Source organism: Phoxinus phoxinus (assembly GCF_949152265.1).
Source record: "Phoxinus phoxinus genome assembly, chromosome: 4".
Lineage (NCBI taxonomy): Eukaryota > Metazoa > Chordata > Actinopteri > Cypriniformes > Leuciscidae > Phoxinus > Phoxinus phoxinus.
In genome coordinates this window covers 21,327,605-21,346,568 of record NC_136879.1, presented here as the reverse complement: position 1 = coordinate 21,346,568, position 18,964 = coordinate 21,327,605, and the positions used below count along the sequence as shown (strand labels likewise).

At 45.0% G+C, this 18,964-nt stretch overlaps 1 protein-coding gene across 2 annotated transcripts in view; it reads left to right on the top strand.

The window, feature by feature from the left end:
* The window catches only part of col4a3 (collagen, type IV, alpha 3), a 41,192-nt gene that overhangs the window by 14,412 nt on the left and 7,816 nt on the right, over positions 1-18,964 (top strand). Inside the window, exons 4-39 of one of the 2 annotated variants that reach the window (XM_079610544.1) lie at positions 156-200; positions 298-342; positions 536-598; positions 716-769; positions 2,287-2,313; positions 2,436-2,510; positions 2,637-2,699; positions 2,795-2,830; positions 3,150-3,197; positions 3,366-3,440; positions 3,554-3,598; positions 3,716-3,778; positions 3,961-4,005; positions 4,854-4,907; positions 5,128-5,169; positions 5,371-5,452; positions 12,302-12,337; positions 12,494-12,658; positions 12,778-12,864; positions 13,141-13,236; positions 13,764-13,834; positions 13,995-14,183; positions 14,268-14,436; positions 14,828-14,920; positions 15,012-15,116; positions 16,023-16,117; positions 16,400-16,550; positions 16,706-16,819; positions 16,961-17,128; positions 17,248-17,337; positions 17,451-17,585; positions 17,750-17,848; positions 17,927-18,016; positions 18,127-18,266; positions 18,386-18,512; positions 18,839-18,919. In XM_079610544.1, the coding sequence (XP_079466670.1) occupies positions 156-200; positions 298-342; positions 536-598; positions 716-769; positions 2,287-2,313; positions 2,436-2,510; positions 2,637-2,699; positions 2,795-2,830; positions 3,150-3,197; positions 3,366-3,440; positions 3,554-3,598; positions 3,716-3,778; positions 3,961-4,005; positions 4,854-4,907; positions 5,128-5,169; positions 5,371-5,452; positions 12,302-12,337; positions 12,494-12,658; positions 12,778-12,864; positions 13,141-13,236; positions 13,764-13,834; positions 13,995-14,183; positions 14,268-14,436; positions 14,828-14,920; positions 15,012-15,116; positions 16,023-16,117; positions 16,400-16,550; positions 16,706-16,819; positions 16,961-17,128; positions 17,248-17,337; positions 17,451-17,585; positions 17,750-17,848; positions 17,927-18,016; positions 18,127-18,266; positions 18,386-18,512; positions 18,839-18,919 (3,163 nt within the window). Of the gene's footprint in view, positions 1-155; positions 201-297; positions 343-535; positions 599-715; positions 770-2,286; positions 2,314-2,435; positions 2,511-2,636; positions 2,700-2,794; positions 2,831-3,149; positions 3,198-3,365; positions 3,441-3,553; positions 3,599-3,715; positions 3,779-3,960; positions 4,006-4,853; positions 4,908-5,127; positions 5,170-5,370; positions 5,453-12,301; positions 12,338-12,493; positions 12,659-12,774; positions 12,865-13,140; positions 13,237-13,763; positions 13,835-13,994; positions 14,184-14,267; positions 14,437-14,827; positions 14,921-15,011; positions 15,117-16,022; positions 16,118-16,399; positions 16,551-16,705; positions 16,820-16,960; positions 17,129-17,247; positions 17,338-17,450; positions 17,586-17,749; positions 17,849-17,926; positions 18,017-18,126; positions 18,267-18,385; positions 18,513-18,838; positions 18,920-18,964 lie in introns of both variants that reach the window. The other variant, XM_079610543.1, reaches the window with a different exon arrangement.

The following is an 18,964-nucleotide window of genomic DNA, read 5'->3' as shown; positions in this document are numbered from 1 at the left end:
TTATAACATGTTGCCATATTCGTATACTGAGATTGAGGGTATCATTTCGACATTCAACAACATTTAAACAAAGTGATTGTTGTATAGACTCTGTATTAGATTAGAGCACTGACTACTGTTGATAAAATGTATACATTTTGTTTTTTATCACACAGGGAAACATGGGAAGAACAGGCATGCGCGGACATAAAGGTTCTAGGGTACGGAGTGTGTGAGTGTGTTAATATATTTCCGGTGACACTTGCAGTATAACTGAACACTAGCCAATCTCTCTCTCGTTCTCATTCTCTCAATAAGGGAACTTCAGGGACGCCAGGATTCTTTGGCCCACCGGGACTACCGGTAAGTTTTGAGAATAGTTTTGAGAGCTTATTGCTTAATAACTTGCATTAAAGTGTATATATCCATTTCTGGCCAAAATGCTTAAAAGAGGAAACCAGATGCTACTTATGTCATAAAAGTTACTTGTTTATGACACCATCATTGCTGCTTTGCTAATATTTACAGAGAATATCACTCTCTTTTCCTCTTTTAGGGGCTCCCTGGGAAAGAGGGGCCGAGGGGGCCTCCTGGTCTCCCAGGATGCAATGGAACAAAGGTAATCCAGAAGAATGGATCAGTATTTGTGAATAAATTGTTATTCCTTTAACCACACTAAAGCCCTCCAACTGTCACCGTACTAAAGGTCACTGTCAAAAAATGTTTTTTCTTCCAGGGTGAGCATGGTTTCCCAGGCCTTATAGGCCAGATGGGACGTCCTGGATGGCAGGTGAGTTCTGAAAATGAGTATAATATCAGATAATATTAATATAACGGTTGGCTGAGATTGCAAAGTGAACCCAGTTGCTGTGCTTTATTTTGGGAAAAAAAGAAAAAAAAAGATTTGAGGTGGGAATGAGGATACAAAATTAAAATAATACACTTAAATAAATATAGCTGCGTCCCAAATCGCATACTGTCTGAGTAGGTACTACTTTTGAATTTGAATTGAACTTATGTGACCGTTAAAAAAAGTCTTCGAATGGACACTTCAGAATAAGCAGAAATAGCAGATCATCTAGGGACTTTTTGCCCACCGTTTTTCGAATACTATGTATTCTGACATACTAATCTTTTGGCGTTCTGTTCTTCATATTGTTATGATTTGGTGTTGGTGGAGTGACAGCATCCAGCAGAGAGAGTGAGAATCCAAAAGCAGTTTATTGACAATCATAATCCAAGGTCATAGTCCATACCAGGCAGAGGGTCAAGCACAGCACATGTAATCAGTCCGAACATACAATCCACGAAGAGCAAACAGGAGCGAGGAATCCAAGACTCAGGATGCAATAAACATAAAGAAAATGCTGACAGGGAGTTTGAACCAAAACAAATAAACAAGATTTAATAATGAATGCAGGGGAAAAGGCATTTAAATAGACGGGGTAATGAACTAAACAAGACACTAAAACAGGTAAATGAATAATGAGCGGAGAGTTCTGGGAAATGAAGTCCGGGAATAACAGAGTTCATGGAAAAGTGAGGCTGCCATCTGTTGGTACTTAAGGGTACCGCAGCTGACAGATGTAACACATATACAATATAGTTGGAAAGTAAACGATTTCAGAGGCAGCGTAAGACCTAATAAATAACTAAACAATGTGGCTAAACTAAAAGAGCAGCAGGTGTACAAAGGCTCTATTACTATTTTTACTAAAATAAAAATAATAATTTGTTATATTATTATTATAGCAGGAAAAGTAAACCAAATAATATATTTATTTGTATATATTTCTTTTATATTAGATACATATGCATATGCAGGAAACAGGAACAGGAAAAATGGCAATTTCATAATAAAAGTACCTTAACAGAAAATGCTAAGCTGCGCCAAAAAGGACTACAGAGTGTAATCAACGTGAAAATAGAAGATGCAATCAATATATGTGTACATTTTCGTGTTATATTTATGTTTTAATCATAACATTAAATGCACAACATATAATTCACAATGTTTTAGAAAATTCTGAAACCTCCATCTAAGTGGCGCACAGAAAGACAGATGTCGGTATGAACCTCTCATAAAATGCCATGGAATGATTACTTACATGCTAGGTGTTTTCTATGTTTATATTTTCATTCATTAAAGATTAAAATGTGGGTGCTGTGGGAAAAGAAAAAGTAAATGCTCTTGTTTTTCTTTGGTAGCCTACTTTGTACAATGTGTAAGTCTCATTTGAGCCTTACTCAGATTAAGGCTTCTAATTTAAACCACACATATGTTGTTGTTGTTGTTGTTGTATTTAGGGAAGACCAGGAATCCAAGGACATAAGGTGTGTTGTATTCGATTAACTTCAGTCCTTTAAGAATTGTTTGCTAGCTTAATTGCTCATTTAATATAAAATGCTCACACGTATATTATTATAATATTAAGATGACTTCTAATTATTTTTAGGGCGATAGCTATGTCTTCCCAGTCTCCGAACAATTGAAAGGAATGTCTGGTAATCATGGCAAAGATGGAGATAAAGTAAGAAAATTCATTATAAGTGAAAAATTCTGATTGAATATTTTATTTATCTTTAATGTAATTCCATATTGTTGTATTCTGCATCAGTTTTTTTGACTGAGATTCTGATTGGTTGTGGATCTACAGGGTGCACTAGGATTGCCAGGATTACCAGGACCAGTGGGACCAGAGGGGCCTAGAGGTCCACCAGTAAGTTGTTCAGTGCTTTTATATCCTCTCATTATGATTAATATCATGATTACATTATTGCCGTATTGATTTTTGAACTCTTTAATTATTTTTAGGGAATAGAAGGCATTCCTGGATTCCAAGGAGAGAAGGTTAGTTCTGATTAGCTCATGATAAAATGTCTGGCCAATGTCAAAAACCGGGTACACAGTTGAGTGTGCAAGCCTTTCGAAGTATACTTCTTTGGCCGTGAGCACGTGCACAATGTCTAGTAGACTTTGTTTTCAAGCACTCAATTTACTCGCACATGCTCTGTTGTATGCGCACCGTCTGCGTGTGTGCGAACGTCCACGAACCCTCCTGATGATGAAACCGCCAGTCCGCTGCGATGTGTAGACTGTAGATGACCGAAGCATACTTTGGGCTTTAGTATGTATATTTGTATGTGTAACATTTTTGTGTTACATATAGGGTCAAGAAGGTCGAATCATGAGAATACCTGGACCCATAGGTCAAAAGGTCAGTATTTTTCATCTTTACTTTTGAGCTTTTGCTTACTCTTACAATACAAGCATGTCTGACACTTACAGTATGTGAATGTGTGGGGTAAGCCAGATGAATAATCTGATTTAAATTGTATAATGCTCTCTATAAACTGATTATATAAACTTTAAAATTATTTTGTAGGGGGAGAGAGGACCACCTGGTGTACCAGGACAAAAAGGTGTAAAGTTATTTGTATCAGGACAAAAGGAGCCTAAGGTAACATTTCCCATAAAAGTAATTCATTGGAGTTTTATTTATTTATGTATTTCAAAATCCAGTTTTACACTGTAATACAAATTAATGATTTGAGTTTCTCTTTTTGGTTTCAGGGTGACAGTGGGGATTTTGGAGACATTGGATGCCCTGGGTCAATTGTGAGTGAACAAGGCCACCCAAGTTCTTTTTTTCTTCTGCTGTTTAAATTGTTTATTTCATTGGTATTGCTTTAAGTTACTTCATCCTTCATAAAACCCAACTGCTGTATTCTGCAGGGTCTTCGTGGTCGTCCGGGTCCTAAGGGGAAGAAAGGGGAAAGCGGGGAGCCTGGGGGTCCGGTAAATAACTAAATAAAGAGAGAAAGACAATATAATATATAATCAATATAATAATCCATATAAATAATCCATATACCGGTATATATATATATATATATATATATATATATATATATATATATATATATATATATATATATATATATTTATAACCATTTTTAATTATGTATTGACTTTTTTAGGGGAAACCTGGAAAGGAGGGGCTGCAAGGAGAGTTAGGCCCTAAGGTAAGCATAAAATCAGAAAAAATCCAGGCAGTTTTTGGTTTTTAAAGGGTTCATGACATGTATTTTTTAAAGGACAAGCTCCTTTAAGGCTTGTCAATAAATGGCCCCTGTTATGATTGGCTAACTGTTTAAACGGGACGTTTCAAAGCTAACATTCGTTTTACTCTTTGTCCTGTTGTCATGTGAAGTGCTTGGAGTATGTCAGAAATTGAATGGATATCTGTGTACTGTATCAAGCACCATGAAATCAAAATTGACAATTCTTATTATTATTATTATTATTTTTTTTTTTACTTTTTATGGAGTATTGCAGCTTTTATTATAAATGTTTTATCCATGCACATAATATCTTTTTTAAATGAATAATTTATAAATTATAAATCCCCTCCTTCTTCTAGCGACAACCTGTCTCTCACATGAGATCACAGCAATAGCAAAACACAATTCAATTTCAGATGGACAAAATCAAGTCCCGCCCTCATGTTTTCTTGTTTGAGAAGCCATTTCACTCGGATATGCTTAAAATAGAGAATATACGTACGGATATACATTCACACTTGTCGCTACATGTTGCCAGTGGCCAGAGGTAGACAAAGTATACAACTTCCTTACTTGAGTGATATAGAAGTACAGACACTACTGGTCAAATATTACTCCATTACTAGTAAAAGTTGTAAAGACTGATTTTTACTTAAGTAAAAGTACAGAACTTGATTTTAAACATACTTGAGTATCAAAAGTAAAAAGTAAATGTCAATGCATTGTTTTATTATTGTTGCATTGTTACAGTACCTTATGTCGATTAATAGATATTTATTATGACCAAGAGTTTTGTTTTTTCTTCCTAGGGAGTGCCTGGAGATGTAGGATATCAAGGAGCTACTGGGATAGCAGGGGAAATGGTATCTATCTGTCTGTCTGTTGTGCAGTCATGTGCTACATACCATAGGGTTCAGTCTTACTTTGGTTGGCAAGCCAAAGTGACAAAAAAGTACAGTTGGCCATATTAAGTGCAGTTGAACAGTGCCCTCTAATGAGTGGACTTTTTAAATGGAATCTCAATATTTCTTTAAATTCTTTATACTTGAATTCATTCATCTGTTTCTTTGTGTGTGTCTTCAGGGTCTGAAGGGCGACCCCGGTGCCCCTGGTCCCCCTGGAGAGGTAACATCTTAAACTTTCACTTATGGCAATCTCCAGATTTTTAATCTCACTTTAATCATGTCAAATTGTCTGTGGCAATGAAACTCTTTATTCTACTTCATTAGCTGATGAAGTAATAATAATGTATGTCTCTTTAAATGTAAAAAGGAATTCATATTTTTGTAACTTATTGATGAAATGTTATTTAAATTTGTATTTTAGTTTGTTATACTTGATAGGGAGATCAAAGGTCAAAAAGGTTTTCCTGGGCCACCAGGACCTCCTGGTCTACAAGGTAGTGAAGGTTAGTAATCAAATTAATTTAAACTACTTTCATTCAAAGACAACCAACAAAACCAGCTAAATATGCCATGAACTGTTTTTCTTTCATTGATCAAAAGTGGCAGTAAAGACACTTTTAAAAAATAGCCGAAAAAATGTATCACGATTTCCGGAAAAAACATTAAGCAGCACAACTGTTTCCTACATTGATAATAATAATAAATGTTTCTTGAGCCGCAAATCAGCATATTAGAATTTCTGAAGGATCATGTGACACTGAAGACTGGAGTAATTATGCTGAAAACTCAGCTTTGACATCACAGGAATAAAATACATTTTGAAATATATTAAAATAGAAAACGTACTCGGTTACTAACGTAACCTCGGTTCTCTCTAGGAGAGGGAACGAGTACTGCGTCGAAAGAACGCTACGGGAAAGTATTTCTTTGTCGAGATTGAAGCCTAAAAATTAATCCTTAATTTTGTAAACATGTAAAACGCTTTTCTGTAGCATACAACCCTAGGCGGAGCAATATCGCTCACCCATTGGCTGCTCCGCCAGAAAAGCACAGCCTATGCGAGGCCAGAGACGCTGACCAATGAGGGCGCTTCGCGCCCATTCTGCGTCATCTCCCGCCGAAACAGGCGTGGCCTAGGTCTATAAATACGAGCATAGCTGTCTAACACACCGATTTTCGTCACGAAAGCGACGCAGCGTGGGCACGCACGGCATGAGACGCAGTACTCGTTCCCTCTCCTAGAGAGAACCGAGGTTACGTTAGTAACCGAGTACGTTCTCTTACGTAGAGTTCTCTCGTACTGCGTCGAAAGAACGCTACGGGAACCCCATGTAAAACGCCGTGCGTGCTCTTGGACCGACACAGACACCTAAGGGCGCGCGCGCCCTGGCATACAAGTGCCTACCCCAAGAAGTATAGGGAGAGCGGCTAAAATAGCATCATCCCTTTATAGTAGTGCCTCTAAGGGCATAATAACATATATATGAAATATTAAATATATATATGAGGGGTAATAGCATGCTCATGGGACACCATGTCAGTGAGTGATGCTTAAACATTGAAGTGACCTGGGCCGCAACGCGGGGCAGGAACACTAAAACATAGTCTTCTAGACCGAGAGCAGTTTAGCCTGCAGCGCAGGAACCTCTAGGTTATAGAACCGTATAAATGTAGACGGGGAGGCCCAGCCTGCCGCCATACAGATATCTTGTAGCGAGATTCCACTATACCAAGCCCACGAAGAGGCCATGCCTCTCGTAGAATGTGCTCTGATGCCCAGGGGGCATTCCAAACCTCTAGATGCGTAGGCTAGCGCAATGGCATCCACTACCCATCGAGATAGACTCTGTTTCGTCGCGGCTCGCCCTTTAGAGCGCCCACTGAACGAAACAAAGAGCTGCTCCGTCTGTCGAAAAACAGCAGAGCGGGACACATAAGCTCTTAATGCCCTGACCGGGCAAAGGGAGCTATTTCCGTCCTCCGAGGCCGGCAGGGCCGACAGGGAGATGACCTGAGCCCTGAACGGTGTGTTGAGGGACTTAGGTACGTACCCATGCTTCGGTTTCAACACGACTACAGAGTCGTTTGGCCCGAACTCCATACAAGAAGCTCTAACTGAGAGCGCTTGCAAATCCCCCACACGCTTCACTGAAGCGAGAGCCAGAAGAAACACGGTCTTGAAAGACAGGTGTTTCATGTCAACTGAGTGAATAGGCTCGAAAGGGGCCCCTTTCATAGCGTTCAACACTGTAGAAAGGTCCCAAACGGGGACTGAAGGAGGCCTTGGAGGGTTTAACCTCCTGGCTCCTCTAAGGAAACGGACCACCAGGTCGTTTCTGCCCAGTGAATGGCCAAGCGTTGGATTAACGAACGCTGATATGGCAGCCACATAGACTTTGAGCGTGGATGGGGTTCTTCCCTTATCCAACAGTTCTTGGAGGAAGGAGAGAATCTCCGTTTCCCCGCACTGAAGCGGTGACAGACCTTGGTCTGAACACCAGCCAGAGAACACCGACCATTTGGAAGCGTAGAGCCGTCTAGTAGACGGAGCCCTAGCCTGTTCGATCGTGTCTAACACTCCCTTTGGGAGGTTAGCGGGTACCCGTTTATGGCCCATACGTGTAGGGACCAGAGCTCCGGGCGAGGATGCAAAATCGAGCCCTTGGCCTGCGAGAGGAGGTCTCTCCTCACTGGAACCGGCCACGGGGCAGTACTCTTCAGTCGCATCAAAACTGGGAACCAGGGTTGATTCGTCCAGTATGGAGCGACTAGTAGCACCGAGCATCCGCTTTCCTTGATCCGCTCCAGCACTTGAGGCAGGAGTGAGACAGGAGGAAAAGCATAGAGCGGACGGCGGGGCCAGACACTGGCCAGCGCGTTCGTGCTCTTCGAAAAAAATTCTGGGCAGTGAGCGTTTTCCTGGTTTGCAAACAGGTCTATTTCCGCTCTGCCGAACGTTTTCCACAGCAGACGCACTGTCTGCGTGTGTAGGGACCACTCTCCTGTAGGAACGTTGTTCCGTGAGAGTCTGTCTGGGCCTACATTCAAGTGGCCTGGCACATGCGTTGCTCTCAGCGAGCGCAGGTTGTGCTGGGCCCATACCAGTATGCGTTCCGCTAACCTGAATAGGTTTCGGGATCTCACGCCACCCTGGCGGTTTATGTAGGCTACTACCGACGTGTTGTCCGAACGGACCAGGACGTGGTGTCCTTTTATCCGGGGACAAAAACGCCTCAGCGCAAAGTCCACCGCCATCATTTCCAGGCAGTTTATGTGCGGTAGTTTGGCTCGTTCTGCCCACTGGCCAAAGAACGGTCTGCCGTCGAGCAGTGCTCCCCAGCCTGAGGTGGACGCGTCCGTGGACACCACCTTCAGGCTCGAGGAAGTCCCCAGGCTTACACCTGACCGGTACCAGTCTGACGCTCTCCATGGTGTCAGGGCTGAAATGCATTCCTGAGTGACCTTGAGGCGATAGCGACCGTGCAACCATGCTCGGCGCGGAACGCGCGCTTTCAACCAGAACTGCAGTGGGCGCATGCGCAGCAGGCCCAACTGCAGTACCGATGAGGCTGAGGCCATGAGGCCCAGCATTTTCTGAAATCTCTTGAGCGGCACTATATGGCCGCTGCGGAAGGATTTCGCCATTTGCAGGGTATTTTGCCTGCGCTGTGATGACAGCTGTGCTGTCATAGATAGCGAGTTCAGATCCAGTCCTAAAAAGGAGATCCTTTGACTGGGAAACAGTGAACTTTTCTCCCAATTGACTCTCAGACCTAAGCACTCGAGGTGATCGAGTATTAGTGTCCTGTGGTGAGCGAGTTCTGAAGGCGATTGAGCCTGAATCAGCCAATCGTCCAAATAGTTCAGAATTCGAACGCCTCGGAGTCTCAGGGGTGCCAGCGCCGCGTCCATGCACACTGTAAATGTACGAGGTGCTAGAGACAGGCCGAATGGCAGGACTGTGTACTGATATGCCCGGCCCTCGAAGGCGAATCTCAAAAATCGCCTGTGACGTGACGCAATTTGTATGTGAAAATACGCGTCTTTCAGATCTATCGCCATAAACCAGTCTCCTCGGCGAATCTGCGCGAGGATTTTTCTGGTCGTGAGCATTCTGAACTTTCGCTTTGTTAGCGCTTTGTTCAGACGCCTCAGATCTAAAATGGGTCTGAGACCCCCGTCTTTTTTCGGTACCAGGAAATATCTGCTGTACAGACCCCCTTCGCTCTGAGCTTGAGATAAAGGCTCTATGGCCCCTTTGCTCAATAGTTTCGCTATTTCGGCTCGAAGTAGATGTGCTACTTCTGTTTTTACCGTGGTTTCGACTTTCTCCGTGAAACGGGGTAGGCGTCGATGAAACTGCAGCGAATAGCCTCTTTTTATAGTCTCTAGCACCCATTCTGAGACCCCGGGAAGTCTTTCCCATGCATCTGCACGTGTGACTAGGGGTTGAATGTAATGTGGGCCCTGGTCGCGAAATGGCGGCGACACGAGAGCAACCGTGTGCTGTAACATGGACGCCGTGGCGTCTGAGGCGGGGGGCATGTTTAACACAGTATGCGTCCCGCGCGCGCTCTGTTCTCTGAGTTGCGAGAGAGCGCGCGGGGGGAGCCCCGTAGGGCTCGTTATGTTTGTGAATAAACGTGGGCGCTTGGTGGCGGGCACATTTATAACACCGGGGACACTGTGTTTGTGAACTGACTGACCGCTCGTTGGTTTCGTTTTTACAGAAACCGCGGAACGTGCAGTGTGTAGTGGTTGTGGGCACTGGACAGCGGGCACGCTCACTACATGTAAAGCACAATCGGCATGAGCCGATTTTATGTGTGCAAACCCTGTGTTGAACGGGGCTGTGCTTGTGTGAATGAATGGGCACTGGGTGGGTATTGCAGTTACACACATTACACCATCGGCCTTGGCCGGAACACCAGAAAATAAACTCTTTTTTAGATTTATCTGGGTTGCCGTGAAAACGGCGTTTGTGTGCAGGCAAACGGGCTTTACGGCCGGTTTGTTGGCTGCTAAATACACTGGTACAAACACGGAACTTAGGGCTGTACAAGCGGGAATCTTGGGTGGAAGTCCGGCCGCAGCGGGACCCGAACACCGTCTTTTTCCTAGCATAGCTAGGATGGCGCCGAGGCCTCGGGCTTGAGTGTTATCTTGGGCCGAGGACCACGCGGTGGCGGGCGGCGTCCGGCGGAGCGAGACCGTGGTCTCTCTCGGGCCTGTTGCTGCTGGGCCGGTGCGGCGGGCGCGGGGCGCTGCTGAGTTCGGGCAGGCGGCTGTTTAGGGCGGCCTGTTGCGGAACTGGAGCGCTTTGGCAGGAAATGTCTCATGGCCTGCGAAGTCTTCTGTACCTCGGCGAATCGGTCCGCGAAGTCCTTCACGGAAGATCCGAAGAGGCCAGTCGTCGAAACGGGAGCGTCGAGGAACGCCGAGCGCTCCGACTCCGCCATTTCAGAGAGAGTTAGCCACAGATGTCTCTCGGAAACGGTAGCTGAGGCCATAATCCTGCCGATGGCGTGTGCGGCGGACTTTGTAGCACGAAGAGCTAGGTCTGTGGCGCTACGTAAGTCCGGAACACTGATCGCGCCCGGGCCTTCCTCGTCTAGCTTGCGGAGGAGGTTGGCCTGGTGGATTTGAAGCACCGCCATGGTGTGCAGCGCCGATGCAGCTTGTCCAGCGGCGGAGTACACGCGGCCGTTCAACGCTGACGATGTGCGGCAAGCTCTGGATGGTAGGACTCCCTTAGCCCGCCGTCCAGCAGAGGGTGGGCAGAGGTGAGTCGCTACAGCCTCCTCGACCGGAGGGAGAGCGTGGTAGCCTCTGTCTCGAGCACCGTCCACTACGGAGAATGCTGGCGAGGCAGTACGCACTCTGGCTGAAAAAGGCGCCTTCCACGATTTCGCTACCTCTTCATGAAGCTCAGGAAGAAATGGGGCGTGTCTGGAGGGTGGCGCAGCGCGGTCTCCAGAAAGGAAGCAGCCATCCAGCCGGTTGAAAGCAGGTTGTTCGGGCGTCGACCACTCGAGGCCGAGGCTCGACACGGCCTGTGTGAGCAGACGCAGCAGCTCTGCCTCAACGCTGATCTTCCCTCCTCTGCGTTCCGGAACAGCGGGGGAGGGGAGGTCCACGGAGCTCGCCCATCCCTCGCTCCCCGAAGCGAGAAGCGAGCAGCGGTCGTCATCCTCCTCAGATACAGCCTGCTGGTCATCCTCCATAACGGACATAGCGGCGGGCTGCGGCTGTTGTCCGTCGGTGAGCGACTCGAGCGAAGTGTTGAGAGGAGCTAGCGGCGGTGGCGGCGGCGAGCTCCTCGTGGAGGGAGGTTCCGGGACCCGCTGAGCGCGGCGCTTCTTACGGCGCGGCGCTACAGGGGGTGGGTGAGCAGCTTCGGCAAATGATGCAAGGCGAGTCCGCAGAGTCGCGATGGGCATCATGTCGCAGTGATGGCAGCTGCCATCACCGAGAGCGATAGCTGCATGTTCCTCGCCCAAGCAGGAAACACACAGCACGTGGTGGTCCCCGTCGATGAGCGCGGCTCGGCAGGAGCCGCAGGAAACGCGAGACATCTTTAAAAAGACACTCGTGCTCTTTCTGTGAGAAAAAATGTGTGACGCAGTAGGCGAACACACACACAAAACACACACAAAGCGAAAGGATATTCCACGCCGGAGAAGCGCAGCAGGGAACGGCGGCTGAAGGCGGCGGCGGCTTCAGATAAGGGCTCGTCCTGCTGAAGTGCTGTTCCAAACGGCTGTGGCGGCTCGAATCCAATTCAGCGATGCGTGCAGCTTCGTGAATTTTAGAAAATCGGTGTGTTAGACAGCTATGCTCGTATTTATAGACCTAGGCCACGCCTGTTTCGGCGGGAGATGACGCAGAATGGGCGCGAAGCGCCCTCATTGGTCAGCGTCTCTGGCCTCGCATAGGCTGTGCTTTTCTGGCGGAGCAGCCAATGGGTGAGCGATATTGCTCCGCCTAGGGTTGTATGCTACAGAAAAGCGTTTTACATGTTTACAAAATTAAGGATTAATTTTTAGGCTTCAATCTCGACAAAGAAATACTTTCCCGTAGCGTTCTTTCGACGCAGTACGAGAGAACTCTACGTAAGAGAACTGGTATTTGAAATAATAAGAATATTTCACAATATTGTTGTTTTACTGTATTTTTGATCAAATGAATGCAGCTTTGTTGAGCATAATTCATGTAAAAAAAAACTAAAAAAAACTAAATCAACTCTGAACTTTCGAATGACATTGTATGTAATAATTAACAATAATTATTATTTTTTATTGAGCCAAAGTATATAACCAAATGTTGTTATCTCTGATGTCTTTTTTTAAAAGGTTTCAATGGTTTTCCTGGACCTCCAGGTCCTCCAGGTAATTGATGTATATCTCTCTCTCTCCTTTTAACACACACACACACACACACACACACACACACACACACACACACACACACACACACACACACACACACACACACACACACACACATACACAAACACTAACTTTCTCTTTGCTCAAATATGTCAGGGACCGCTATACCAGGACCTAATGGAAACCTAGGTCCCCCAGGGTTTATAGGTATGAAAGGGGGAAAAGGAGAACCTGCTCCTGACATTAGAGGACCCAAAGGACGTGATGGCCAACCAGGGGAACGAGGCCCCCCTGGTGACCCTGGACCTCCGGGAACTCCACGTAACTGTCTTTTGTCAAAGACTGCCATCTTCTGTTTATTTGATTAACCAAGGTTGACTGTTGTGAATGACTGTTTGACATGACACTGTTTGTGTGCTCCTCTCCTGCATCCCCAGAAGTCAGAGGTCGCTTGGGACCGAAAGGGCTCAAGGGTAACAAAGGCCTAACAGGCCCTGAAGGTCTGTATGGAGATCCTGGAAAACCAGGTGAGATTCACTCTTTTCATGGTGTATATTAAGATAAATATTTCAGGTTCATTAAATTAAGCTCATTACCACTGAAAACAACTTAGATTAATTAATTTGCAATGTCTTTCCCCATAAGTATTATTTTCTAAGGTAAACGGCAGCATGCCACAAATGTTGCCCATATAGTTGGACCTAAAACATTCCTTTAAATAAAGTGTATGTTACAAGAATGCATACCGTACAACCAGTAAACATGCTAGTCACCTAATGCTGTTTTCTGTTATTTTAATACAGGAGAGCAAGGAGAACTTTGCAGACTGTGTTTTGCTTCTGCTGCTGACCCTGGACCTCCAGGACCACCTGGAGTTTCAGGCGAACCTGGAGATCCAGGTGAAGTCATTGAATGAATGAATGAATGAGACATTTATATAGCGCTTTCATATGTACTACTGTACACCCAAAGCGCTTTACAGTCCAGTCAGGGATCTCTCCTCAACCACAACCAGTGTGCAGCATCCACTTAGATGATGCGACGGCAGCCACAGTACAACGGCGCCAGTGCACTCACCACACACCAGCTATAGGTGGAGAAGAGAGAGAGTGATAGAGCCAGTTCAATGGATGGATTATTAGGAGGCCATGATTGGTAAGGGCCAATGGGTGGAATTTAGCCAGGACACCGTTGTTACACCCCTACTCTTTACGAGAAATGCCATGGGATTTTTTTAATGACCACAGAGAGTCAGGAACTTGGTTTAACGTCTCATCTGAACTCATTATGTAACATCTATAACACCCTATGTGGAAACCTCCTATGGTGCATCCATATTGGTGCATCTCTGCTTTAAAGCACTTTTTTATTTAATTGATTTGGCTTGGTTACAGTAACAGACCTCAAATTCAATTTATTTGTGCAGGTCTTGGAGGAGTTCAAGGCAATAAAGGATTCCCAGGCTTCAAAGGTCCAGGGGGTTCACCGGGTCCTCTGGTCAGTTTATCTGCATTCTGCCATGAAACCCAATCATCATCCTCATAACTCAGCAAAAACTATAATTTGTCCACTCCCATTATGCAAGTTGGTATTGCAAGTAAAGGTTTCATATTCTCAAGAACAATTGTTTATGATGTGAATTAAAATGTTTTCACAGGGTTTCTTAGGTCCTCCAGGATTTCCAGGGCCTCCAGGGCCCAAAGGAGATCCAGGGATGAGATCTGAGATTGGGGAGAAAGGACAGAAAGGAAACTCTGGAGGAGTAGGACCATTGGGGATAAAGGGGAAAGATGGCATGTCAGGCACCCCAGGCTTCAAAGGACCACCAGGAGCAAAAGGAAACCCAGTTAGTACTTGGAACTTGTTGTAACCATAAACTTTGAGATAACTGCTTTAATGTTGGTCTAATTTTGTGTAACCAATTTTAAAGAGTCCTCCAGGGCCTAAGGGCAACCAAGGAGATCCGGGGATTTGTGGGGACCCTGGCTGCACAGGTCCAATGGGCGGCCAAGGGTCAATGGGTGTTGGGCAAACAGGGGTACCTGGAGAGAAAGGAAGTTTGGGAGTAGTTGGCCGGCAAGGAAATCCTGGAGAACCAGGTATGAACTGATGCAATGTATGATAAAATATGGGATGTTACTGAATAGTTTACCCCAGGAACTGTTTAGAGGGTGTTGAGTAGAAAAGCTCACACTCACACCAAGCTTCTTGAGATAGTTTTTTGGTAAACTGTAGTTTTAAGGAGAAAAATAGTCATTAATGATGTTGACTGAGGAATTTGCACATAGTTTGTCTCAAAGCATAATAAAAACACCACACATAAACGACATTTAAAAACTTGATTTTCACCACGGGGTCTTTAAAGCACATCACCAGTGAGTTGGAATACAAATGCAAAGCAGATATAGGCCTTCAAAAAGTAGTAAAACTCAGAAGCAGGTGCAAATAAGGAGAAAATATAGGCTTAAATATTACAGTTGCATCCCACAGGTGAGAAAGGATCTCCAGGACCAGTACAAACAACACCTGGAGACCCAGGTGAGCCTGGACTGCCTGGTCCACCTGGTCCACCTGGACCTCCAGGTAAGCAGAGGGGATAAAAGACTTGGCAGATGGACAAGTAGACTGAGAACAGGATGTAGAATGGATAACCATGAATTAATGTATGTTTTAGGTAATGATGGTTGTGCTGGGGTTCAAGGATTTCCGGGATTGTGCGGTTTAAAGGGAGAGAAAGGACTGTCAATACCTGGAGTTCCTGGACTTACTGGTCCCAAAGGTGGGAAGACACTTATGGCGCTTTTCCACTGCATGGTACGGTACGGTTCGGTACGGTACGACACGCTTTGGCGCTTTTCCACTGCATGGTACGGTACGGCTCGGTTCGGTACGGCTCACTTATGGCGCATTTCCACTGCATAGTACGGTACGGTACGGTACGGCTCGCTTCGGCTCGCTTTAAATGGTACCACCTCTGTTGAGGTTCCATGCGTACCGTACCAATACTAAACGTGACGTGAAAACACTGCAGATCACTGATTGGTCAGACAGAATCCTCACTTCAGCGTTATTGTATTTGCGACACGAGACACTAAACCCGCAAGATTTAAATAGCCAGACAACAGCCAACGCAGTAGCACCTGTTTTTAGAGTATTTACTTGACAAAATAAGTTTAAAAAAAAATCAAAAAAGAAATGGCTGAATCGTGGTCAGTGGACGAGGTGCAGACGTTCCTCTCGTTGGTTGCCGCCGGACCTACAAACAGTGTAGGGACAAATTAGAGGCGACAACTATTAACGATCAGTCCCACCCACTTTGAAGCGGTACTAACTGCAGTGGAAAAGCAACCGATCTAAAGCGAACCGAACCGTGCCGTACCGAGTCGAGTCGTACCACGCAGTGGAAAAGCGAAGCGAGCCGAACCGTTCCGCGGCGAGACGAACCGTACCGAGCCGAACCGAGCCGTACCATGCAGTGGAAAAGCGCCATTAAATAAATAAAATAAGTCAACATAACCAACAAAATTTGTTTCTGATAAATCTACAAACAGCATTCATTTGTTTCAAATTAGATAAAAAAATATGGTTTTGCATCCAATTTACCCTTGGCTGTTTAATGTTGTGGATGGGTGACTTCTAATGGTGCCACTCCTCTCTGATATGAATTTTCTTCTCATTGCTGCAGGTGATAAGGGTGTGAAAGGGAACCCAGGTCAACCTGGTTATGGAAGTGTAGGCCGTCCTGGCCCTCCAGGACCACCAGGAATGCCAGGCACGAAGGTCAGAGACTTGTTATATAGTGTAAATTTGTATGGACCAGTTTAATCATGTTTTATAGTGTGTTTTTGTCATTTTTAAAGCTTGACAGTGGTCACTATATGCTTTTGTTGTACTGAAAAGTAAAAAACTAAATGTGAAAATTAAATGAGGACAGAACTTTACATCAAAGTGATTGTCATTAAGTTTTCATCATTCTGAAGTAAAATTGCAAAAACGAATTTAATTTAGACGATATGAGTAAAAAAAAAAAAAAATCAGAATAAATTTAAATTCCATCCACAGGGTGAAATAACATTCGGCTCCCCAGGGCCCATGGGTCGGCAAGGCCTGCCAGGAGATGAAGGGTGTCTTGGGATACCAGGAATCTCTGGCCCTCCTGGATTATCAGGATGTCGAGGTCAAAGAGGAAGGGATGGACCACCAGGAGACCGTGGTTGGTGGATTCCATGCCAATGCATTTAATTACACAAGCACAATTCTTCCTTAAGGAATATGCAATACACACAGCTATACATGCACACAAAATCTCTGTCCATCTACAGTATACAGTATATCAGTCCATCTCTCACCTGCAGACTGTTCACACAGGTGCACTGGGTCTGGATGGTTTGCCAGGAGAAGCTGGTTTTCCAGGATGTTGTATGCCAGGAGCTAAAGGTGACGAAGGGCCCTCAGGCATCAGAGGACTAGATGGACCCACTGGTAAGAAAATCCCATATTTGTAGATATCAACATTTATAACTAGATATTAAAGTGAATGAATTGATGGCAAACGTCACTATAAAGATACCAGTTTGTACAAATCCCCACAATGATGTCCACTGTGATATATATTGTCTTTAGGGCTTCAAGGGCTGAAGGGTCCAAAAGGTGAAACTGGATTACCTGGAATGGGTTTACCTGGTATACAAGGTGTGTTTGGGAGACCTGGGGAAATTGGACAGGCTGGTTTGGTTGGTATCCGGGGACCAAAAGGTTTCCACGGTCGGGATGGTTCTCCAGGCTTTCAAGGTACTCAACTTCCAAGTTTTTGGAACATGGAGACTGGTCAAACAATAAATGAACAGATACTATTTTCCAAAACACATCAACCAATTTAAGCTTTTTCTAAGTGCTTTGTTGTGTTTCAGGTACACAGGGAGGTCAGGGGAGTCCTGGAATGTTTGGTCCACCTGGAGTAGTAGGAAATCCTGGACGACCAGGGCTGCCGGGACCTAAAGGTTCAAACACACACACATACAAATCTAGCAAAGATTTTTTGTTCGAGGTGCTTTTTTTCTTTTATATTGGTAAAATCAGTCATATTATAATGATGTTTATGGTCTGTCATCAGGTTTAATGGGTAGGAATGGAGTGCCTGGTGACACAGGAAAACCCGGGGAACCAGGAGACCCTGGGACCTGCGGTCCAAAGGGACTGCCATCAAATATTATGTGTCCAGGGAATCCCGGTGACCCTGGCCTACCAGGTGACCCTTTCAACATCTGATTTCCACTTCTGTTAAATATGCAAGCCTTGATGTCTTTACATTCAGTTTGTCTGTTCCTCGATTCGTTTTCTATAAGCTCAACCCTGATGATGGAACTGCAATACTTCTCAGACATTATATTAAACATCCTCCATGTGTTTTAGGTCTTCTTGGCCTACCTGGCTCCAAAGGGGAACTAGGATTCCCAGGCAACTATGGACAATGTGGGAATAATGGAGTTTCAGGATTTCCTGGTCCACCAGGTATAGATGCTTAAATCCAAAACCTTACTGTCCACATTAGAACATAGTCCATATGTACAAACCTTCTTTTTTTGCAAGGCCCTCCTGGTGACCCTGGCCAGAATGGGCTTCCAGGAAATCGGGGTCTTGATGGAAACTTTGGGGATCCAGGAGTTATGGGGTTTCCAGGCAAGTTCATAAACGCTCGTCAATCTAACCCTTGTTTCAACACCATGATGCTTCAGATGTATTTTCCATAAGCCGTTTCACATATGCAAATGTGTGTGTTTGTCCCACAGGGGTGAAAGGCCTCAAAGGTTTATCTGGTGTTCGTGGGGGTACTGGGACTCCTGGTGTCCTAGGGCCAAATGGACCAAAGGGGGTCAAAGGTGAACCCAGCCCCCCTGGGACAGGGCTTCCAGGACTACCTGGTGAGAAGGTATCAATTTTCATAGTTCAATTCTCATTGTTGAAAAAAGTGGCATTTCGCATTTGTCTTTTAAGGCAGGACCTTAACCCAGTACCCACTCCCTTGCTTTCTTTTTCTTATTCTGTAAGGGTGAGCCAGGCTGTCCAGGGGGTAGAGGGGAAAAGGGTGACAAGGGTGTATGTGGGACAAATGGTCTCTCAGGTTTCTCAGGGGTTCCTGGGGAAAGAGGCGAAACTGGAGTACCAGGAGATCCAGGTATTCATTTATGGTGCGTTCACACCGGACGCGAATAGCGCGAGTCATTTCAATGTTAAGTCAATGCAAAGACGCGTTACGCGCGTAAAACGCGTGTAACGCGTCTTTGCATTGACTTAACATTGAAATCACTCGCGCCTGACGCGCTATTCGCGTCCGGTGTGTGGGTGCAGTTATACAGTAACATTTTATCCTTTTAATTCAATACTTATTGAAATATTTTTGATTATAACATTTCCAATATATATATATATATATATATTCATCCCATCACTTTCTCAAAGACACATGAAGTATTATCCTGTTATCCAATGTCACATTGTTAGGACCTCCAGGAGCTCCTGGTGATGAGGGTTTAGATGGGTTTCCAGGTCCACCTGGATGTGAAGGGCCCTGTGGTCCACCGGGTACGATCCTATTCTATCATTAAATGATCCCCTTCTGTTAAATGT